This window comes from Physeter macrocephalus, chromosome 11 (assembly GCF_002837175.3).
Source record: "Physeter macrocephalus isolate SW-GA chromosome 11, ASM283717v5, whole genome shotgun sequence".
Lineage (NCBI taxonomy): Eukaryota > Metazoa > Chordata > Mammalia > Artiodactyla > Physeteridae > Physeter > Physeter macrocephalus.
This window is the reverse complement of record NC_041224.1, coordinates 21,783,827-21,792,757: the sequence shown is the minus strand read 5'-3', so window position 1 is coordinate 21,792,757 and position 8,931 is coordinate 21,783,827. Positions and strand designations below refer to the sequence as shown.

At 34.3% G+C, this 8,931-nt stretch overlaps 1 protein-coding gene across 1 annotated transcript in view; it reads right to left on the bottom strand.

Moving 5' to 3' along the window:
- CCDC7 (coiled-coil domain containing 7) overlaps nucleotides 1–8,931 on the bottom strand; it is a 321,418-nt gene that overhangs the window by 61,290 nt on the left and 251,197 nt on the right. Inside the window, exons 29-30 of the mRNA XM_055087797.1 lie at nucleotides 6,232–6,315; nucleotides 3,114–3,197 (exon numbers count right to left, since the gene is read on the bottom strand). Coding sequence (XP_054943772.1) covers nucleotides 3,114–3,197; nucleotides 6,232–6,315 — 168 coding nt within the window. The remainder of the gene's footprint in view (nucleotides 1–3,113; nucleotides 3,198–6,231; nucleotides 6,316–8,931) is intronic.

Here is an 8,931-nt window from a genome sequence, read left to right as displayed (position 1 = left end):
TAATCTCTAATAATCTTTTGTATTTCTGCACTGTCCGTTGTTACGTCTCCTTTTTAATTTCTAATTCTATTGATTTGAGTCCTCTCGCTTTTTTTCTTAATGAGTCTGGCTAATGGTTTATCAATTTTGTTTATCTTCTCAAAGAACCAGCTTTTAGTTTTACTGATCTTTGCTATCGTTTCCTTCATTTCTTTTGCATTTATTTCTGATCTGATCTTTATGAGTTCTTTCCTTCTGCTATTTGGGGTTTTTTTTGTTCTTCTTTCTCTAATTGCTTTAGGTGCAAAGTTAGGTTGTTTATTCGAGATGTTTCCTATTTCTTAATGTAGGATTGTATTGCTATTAACTTCCCTCTTAGAACTGCTTTTGCTGCATCCCATAGGTTCCAGGACTAAAGCAGTAATCTGTGAATAATAAAACTCAGCTAGAGAACTCCACTCTAGTAGAGATATAAATTTACACACCAACTTAATTATGTAGAGGAAATTGGTAATCAGTGAAATAACTGTTATATTCCTCTTCTTATACCACTCATCAACTAGCTTTTTTTGCTTTTTCAATTTCAAAGCAATGTTCCTTTCTAAGCCAGCAAGAAAGTGAGTAGAATCGCAGTTATAAATACATAAACAAAGCATATTATAAGGTCATTAGAGCATTGGATTATGTGGATTACTTTCCAAATGGATGAGATTACAACTAAAAAAAATCCAGCTAAATTTCCATTGGTAGTAAATACTAGAATTTAACTAATTATAAGAGGAAATTCAAGAAGATTACGGCCCATTAATACTAACATACAGTTACTGTTATCATTAATGATTCATAGTTAATTAAATCCCAGAGAAGACATAAACCATAAATATTAGACTTGGAAAATTCTTGTTCTTACCAGGGTGACTCTTATGATGTTTCTTGAGTTCATCAATTGCTTTTTCTCTTCCAACAGTATCTCTCATGTGTTCTCCATCAGTCTCTATGGATATAAACCAAATTTCAAAACACATTCTAAGGTAACCATTAACATACATGTATGTGTATTTTTGTGTCTGTGTGTAGTACTAACTTAATTAGTACTTGTATTATCGAAGAGAAAAAATATAATGTCTGCATTGCACAATCATAAAACATTAGAATTTGAAGGGCTCTTAGCAATCATATAAGCCTCATGATACTGAAGCTTAGAGATGTTTTGTGATTTGATTGAAAACACACACCAAGATAAAGCAAAACTGAGTACAAGATGATGCCCCATAATTCCTTAACCAGTGCTTTTCATACACAGTGCACTGTCCCATACAAACTTTAGTCATCTTGGGGAGTTCGTGTAAGTGATATAACTGCCAAGTTTACACTAAGAGGACACTCATACTGTAAGGATATACCTATGAGTGGAACGTGGCATTTTTTCCCCACTGGTCAAGAGACAAAGCATGGTCCCACATCACGGAAAGTTACTACCAGGCAGAAATTCTTTGACTCTCTCAAGAATGTTTAATGCCATTTTTAAGGCTATGTAAATCAAGTAGACATCAAAGATGTAGAAGAGTAACAAGATATTCTGTGGTCTAAGAAAAACTGCCTATCAGGTCCTCTTACTATGTACACCTTGCAGCTGGGGAGGGGGAAATGGGTAAATCTGCAGCAGTACCAGCACTGGGACTGCATCCCATTCGAGTTTTTATGTGATTTGGACATTTGGCGGGATTTAGAAAGTACTAACTAGGTCAAAGGAGAGGAATAACATTCATGTATTTTGTTTTAATACATGGAAGTTATTAAAGAAAAATTCATATTGAAAAAGGGGTTAAGTAGGATTGCTGACTTGGGTCAAATTATGTGTCCAGTGTTTTGTGAATGAAAGCTAGTTACAGAAGAGCACGTACCAGAGGTTGGAAACCTATCCTGAACCTGACACCATAAGGTGGATCTTACTTTGTTGTAATGGCTGAGACCAGAAGTAAGTGTTAAAGATCCAAATGAGTAGATATAATTGACGCTCTCTGGTTTTTCTCCAACTGGTATAGGTTAAGAATGACAGGCCCAGTTGAAAGAAGCATGTAAAGATGCTTATATAAGCAAGGAAGCATTAAGAAGAGCATTTGATAGCAGATAGAATTAAGGACGAGGGAAAAGGGAGTATGTGCTAGAGAAATCTGCAATCTAGTAAGAATCACAATTTCCCTCTTCACAATACCCTCCCACTGCTTAAATTATTTTTTAAGCCTACCCTTCCTGAAGTTCCTAGTATATGATTCACACTTTACTGTTTCTTTGCATGTCTCATATTTTTGGGGGGTTTATACTGGGCATTCTAGACAATATCTTGTAAGAAATCTGGATACTGAGTTCCCCTCCCCTTTGGAGGCTTGCTGTTGCTGTTTGCCTGATTATTTATTTAGTGACTTGGCTGGAATATATTCTATTGTAGAGAAGTCTCCTTCTCTGCAGTGTGAATCTTCTAATGTTGCTCCTCTGGGGGCACAGACTTGGGCATGCAAACGGTCACCTTTGGATGACACTTGTTTTTCCCGTTGACTGTCTCTTTCCCTTGTTTTTCTGTTAAGCTCTCTGCCTCCTTTAATATCACACCAAAGATCAAGAAGCACTGTGTCAAACACTGTAACACCAAGACAAGGGGCAGTAGTGTAAACTACGGACTATATAACAAAACTAAACACCTCTACTTCACCTGAGATACTGAAAATGTGCCTGGTATTTCAATTATATAGAGGGAATTAGTAAGCAATGAAATCTTTTAATCCCATTCATAAACCAGCCTTTCTGCTTTCGCAAATAGAAAGCAACTATCTTTCTAGCCTGAAAAAGAAAGTAAGTAGAGCAATCTTTGAAATGTTTCCATCAAGCATATTCTAAGCTTACTACAGCATTGAATTTTTATGGATAAGTTTTAAATGAATGGGTTCTAAAACTTACACTATGTAACCTATTTTCCATTGTTAGTAACTGCTAGAGTTCCAATAATAGGAGGGAATTAGTGAAAACGTTTCATCTTGTAATAATAGCATATAGGTACTATAGTCATTTAGATCCAAACTTAAACTCCAGAGAAGATAAATAAAGCAGAAATAGACTTGAAATATTCTTGTTCTTACCAGGATGACTCTTGGATTGTGTCTTGATTTCACCCTTTATTATACCTCTTCCAATAGCATCTGGAAAACTCTCTGTATCAGTGTCTATAGAAATAAACAGTTTCAAAACACTTTTGTAAGGTATATATTAACATGTGTTTGTGTGTTTATGTGTGTATAGTACTCCTTTAATTAGCATTTTAAAATTATAGGACAACAATTATAATGAAATGCCTGGACTGTAGGCTCACAGGACCTTAGCGTTGGAAGGGCCGTTAGCAATCATACAAGCCTCATTATACTGAGGCCTAGAAATGGTTAGTGATTTGACCAAGGCCAAAACTGATCCATAAACTGATACCTCATAATTCCTTAACTAGGGTTTTATCCATGAAATACAAAGTCTTTTGCAAATTTAAGTCATCCTAGAGAGTTTATTTTAATAAATATAACTTTCTTCTCTACATTAAAAGCATATTCATATCGTAAAGATATACCTGGTGAGGCCAGACATGACATTTTTTCCCAGGTTAAATTGCAAACAACGGGCATCACAGTCACAGAATTTTACTGTGAGGCAGAAATTCTTTGACTTGTCCAGGAATACTTTAATTCCCTTTTTTTAAGGTTATGTAACTATTTGTCAAGTAGGCATCATTGATGGAAAAGAAAAACAAGTAATTTGTGGACAGAGATAAAGCACCCTCTCAGGTTCTCTTAGCATGTAGACCTTTTCTCCCCTGCGGAGGAGAGGAAAAGGGTAATTTGCAGGAATGTGAGCACTGATAGTGTACCCCTTTCCATTTGAGTCTTTACATGGTTTTTACTTTTTGTTGGATTCAGAAATGATGATCTAGGTCCAATATCAGAAAAACATTTATTTAAAGGAATTTTATATTGCAAAAGGAATAATGAGAATTGGTGACTCTGTGTCACCTGTTGCGTAAAGTTTTGTGTGGGCAAAAATTGGTTCTAACACAGCATGTAAGTGAAGTTGGAACCTGTCATATCCAGAGAATTTATAGATTGGAAGTCTTCCTTTGGAGAAATGGCTAAGCCCATGAATATTTCAAATATGCTCTATCACTGAGGCAACACAAATTTATCACCACTGCAATCTAAACAGCGGTAAAGACCATATGGGGTGTCACTACTAAAATCAAAGACATGTGGATTGGGCAGAACAAGTTTTTAGTAATTAAGTTATGGCATTTGTCAAAGTAAATTCTGCTATAGCAACACGTAACTGGAGAACATCAGCAGACAAACTTTAGCCCTCTGGTCTTTCTCCAACAGATATAATTGGAAGAACTGATTCATTTGGTTTGAGAAATCAAAGAATCCTTAGGTGAGCAGGGAGGCAGTGAGAACAGCCCTTGAGGGCAGACTGAATTAAAAACTGGGAGCATAATAAATGATATGGGGTGGAGAAACCTAATCTATTAAGAGCCACAATTTTCCTCCTTCACAACATTCTCCTATTGCTTTTAAGTCTTTTAAAAAATCCTACCCTGCTTGGCGTTTGCTGAACTATTTTTTAAAAAACATGTAACAGGTTATACAATTGACCCATTTTAAATGTCCATTCTATGCTTATCAGTATATTCATAGAACTGTGTAACAATCACCATAGTCAATTTTACAATCTACTTCTACTTATACTAAACAGATTAAATTCCAGCAAGATTTAGAAATGTTATTTTCATATTCTACATATATAGTTCTCTTTATAACTTAATTCTTATAATTTTTTCCCATTTTTATATATGAAACATATAAACATAAATTCATTTATTACAATTGTGTTTTAAATTATTTATTTACATAACTTTGTGCTATACAGAGAAACTGAGAGGAGAAGACAAAGCATGTAAGTATAGTGCTTATTATTTTAACCATTTTATTTATAATATCTGGTTTTCTTTTGTCATTATTTAAAATGATATTTTCTGCTCTTTAATGCCTCTGCTGTCCATGCTATATTTCCATACTTTAAATTTGCTGATTCTTTCTTCTGACAATGTAAAAATACTGAACACCCCCTATTGGATTTAAAAAATTTCAGTTATTGTACTTTCAACTCCTGGATTTACATGTGTTCCTTTTCAAAATAATGTATTTCTCTTTGTATATATTCCCTATTTGATGAAACACTATCAGACCTTCCTTTCCTTCTAAATAACGTTTACATTTAGTTCTTTGAACATATTTATAATAACTGCTTTTTAGTTTTGTTCTTTAAGTCTAATATCTAGGATTCTCACAAGCAGTTTTTGTTGCATGTCTTTTTCCTTGTTATATGTCACATTTTACTGTTTCTTTATATGACCCATAATTTTATGTTGAAAACTGAATATTTTAGATATATAATATAGCATCTCTGCATACTGACTTCTTCCTCTTACAGGGCATATTATTATTGTTTTCTTGTTTATATTTTTAGTTATTTGGCTAAAATATTTTACTTAAGTCATTTCCCTTTGCAGTTTGAAAGCACAACTGTTGCTCCCCAAGGGAAAAAGCCTTGGATAATAGTGGTTTTAGGAGTGCTGTCTTTGTCTCTTTCTGTTACATCTCTGTTAAATTGTCTGCCTCTTTTGGTGTCATACCAGAAGTCAAGGGCAGTGTGTCTATCACTGTTACAAGAGTAAAGGCTGTAGTACAATCTCTGAACTATGTAACACAACTAATGACTCTACCACAGATGAGTTAGGATAATATACCTGATATTTCCATCAAATAGAGAGAAATGGTAACCAATGAATTAACTATCTGTTAAATTCCCCTTGTTATTATCACATTCATCAGGAAACCTTTCTCCTTTTCCTTCTATCTAAGCCAGTAATAGAAAAAGATTAGAACAGAACTGAACATACTTGCATCAAGTATATTCTAAGGCCACTATAGCATTTAATTTTATGGTTTAATTTTTAAATGGCTCATTTCTAAAAATCATAATGTCTAGCTAACTTTTAAAGTTCTAGTAAATACCATAGTACAATTAATTATGAGGGTAATCACGAAGACTTTACCTATATAATAATAATATACAAGTACTCTTATCATTAAAAAATTCATACTTAAACTCCAAAGAAGGTAAATAAACCACAAAGATTAGACTTGGAAGGATTAGACTTACCAGGGACACTCTTTGGTTGTATCTTCATTTCTGCCATTAATACACGTCTTCTAACAGTATCTTTCAAGTGTTCTAGATCAATTTCTATAGAAATAAACAGATATCAAAACACTTTATAAAGTAACCCTAACACATGAATGTGTGTCTGTGTGTTCACGTGCGGTACTATCATATATATATATACATATATATATATATGTATATATATATACACATATATATTTTTAAAATTTATTTATTTTTGGCTGTGTTGGGTCTTCATTGCTGCGCGTGGACTTTTTTTAAAATTTATTTATTTTTGGCTGTGTTGGGTCTTCATTGCTGCGCGTGGACTTTCTCTAGTTGTGGCAAGCGGGGGCTACTCTTAGTTTCAGTGCACAGCCTTCTCATTGTGGTGGCTTCTCTTGTTGCGGAGCATGGGCTCCAGGTGTGCGGGCTTCAGTAGTTGTGGCACATGGGCTCAGCAGTTGTGGCTCATGGGCTCTGGAGCGCAGGCTCAGTAGTTGTGGCGCACGGGCTTAGTTGCTCTGTGGCATGTGGGATCTTCCTGGACCAGGGCTCGAACCCATGTCCTCTGCACTGGCAGGTGCATTCTCAACCACTGCGCCACCAAGGAAGCCCCATGTGCGGTACTATCTTAATTAGCCTTGTTATTAATAAATATGCATTATAATGGAGTATATGGGTTGCAGAATCATTAAATCTTAGAATTGGAATGGCCGTTAGCAATCATTAAGCCTCCATATATTGAGGCTTAGAGATGTTAATGACTTGACCAAGATTGTGTATCCAGATAATGACAAACTTGATGTACAACCTTCCAACTTATAATTCTTTAACCAATGCTTTTTCCATACAATGCTATCTCTTATGCTAAATTAAAATATCCGGGAGAGTTATGATAATAATATAACTCTTAAGTGTACATTAAACTCATAATCATACTGTAGGGATATATATCCAGTGATGTGGAATATAACAGTTTTTTCCTCAGATTATGTTGCAAACTGGGGTCTCCATGGAAATTTACCATGGAGCAGAAATACTTGGACTCATCCAGGAATATTTTAATGCCCTTTTAATGTTACTTAAGTGTAAACAAAGTAGGCATCAGTGATGGAAAAGAATAACAGAATGTTTTATGTGCTCTCCCAGGTCCTTTTAGCATGTAGACCTTGTAGCTTGGGAGGAAGAAATGGTTAAATTTGTAGAAGTACCTGGATTGAGATTGGGTCTCTTACCATTTGAGTTCCTATGTCATTTAAAATTTTTGCTTGATTTAGTAACTGCAATTAGGTCCAATTACAAGAAAAATACATGAACATTATTAAAGGAGAGTTTATACTGAAAAGGAATAATTAGAAATGATCAACTATTGGGTCTAAAATTTTGTGGTGAATTTGTTTCTAGCAGAGCGTGTACCTCAAGTTAGAAACCTGTCATGACTAAGATACCCAGATGGAAGTCTTTTTTCAGAGAAATGGATGAGTCAGTAAGTATTAAAGGTTGTGCAACCTGTGTAGAGGTGGTTACCTGCTGCAGCACCATTACCATAATGAAACAGGTGTGTCAGATTAGGCAGAACAAGTTTTCAATACTTAAGTAGCAACATTTTGTGACAGTAATAAGATCTATAGCAAAACAAAACTAGGGAGTATTAGCAGTTATATTTTAGCTTCTCTAGTTCTTTCTCCAACTGGTAAATGTAAGAAGGACTTGCTCATTTGACTTAAGGAAGCAAACAATACTTAAATAAGCAAGAAGCAATGAGAACAGCATCTGAAGGAAGCACTAGCAATTAAAAAGTTAAGCACTAGCAATTAAAAAGTATGTGCTGGAGAAATGTATAATCAAGTAAAAGTCACAGTTTTCTCCCTTATCATACCCTCCCACTTTTCAAATCCTTTTTAATCCTATACTTCTTGGCATTCATTGAGCTAGCTTTAAAACATATATAATGTATTATACAATTTGCCCATTTAAAGTGTTCATTTCAATGTTTTTAAAGATATATTCACAGAGTTGTATGGCCATCACCACAGTCAATTTTAGAAGAGACTAGGCAACGTTCTTACCACAAAAAAGAAATGATAATTATCTGACATGATGGAGACATTAGCTAACACTAGGGTGGTCATCATGTTGCAATATACAAATGTATCAAATCAACACATTGTAAATGTTAAATACACAATGTTATAGGTCAATTTTTTCACAATGAAAAAAGAATCTACATCAGAATTATACTAAGCAAATTCCAGTAATTCCAGTGAAGTATAGAAATGCTACCCTCATATAGCATTATTCCCTCCTCCACATTTTTGCACTGTTGTTATATGTATTATAAATATAATAACCTATAAGCTATAGTCATTTTAAAAACATTATGTATGTTTAATTATTGTTTAATTATTTCTTTACATATATGTATTTATACTGTCTTTTGTAATTACAGAATTACTTTTACCCAGTCTCTTTTTTAGGGGATTCAAATTACTGTCTGAGGTCACTTGCTTTCAGCCTGAAGAACTTTCCTTTGTACTTGTCATAAAGTGAATCTGCTAGCAATGAATTTTCTCAATTTTTTATTTGTTTTAAAACCTCTTTATTTCACCTTTATTTTATTTTTTTGTTTATTTTTCTTTGTTTTTTGGGGTTTTTTTGCGGTACGCGGGCCTCTCACTGTTGTGGCCTCTCCCG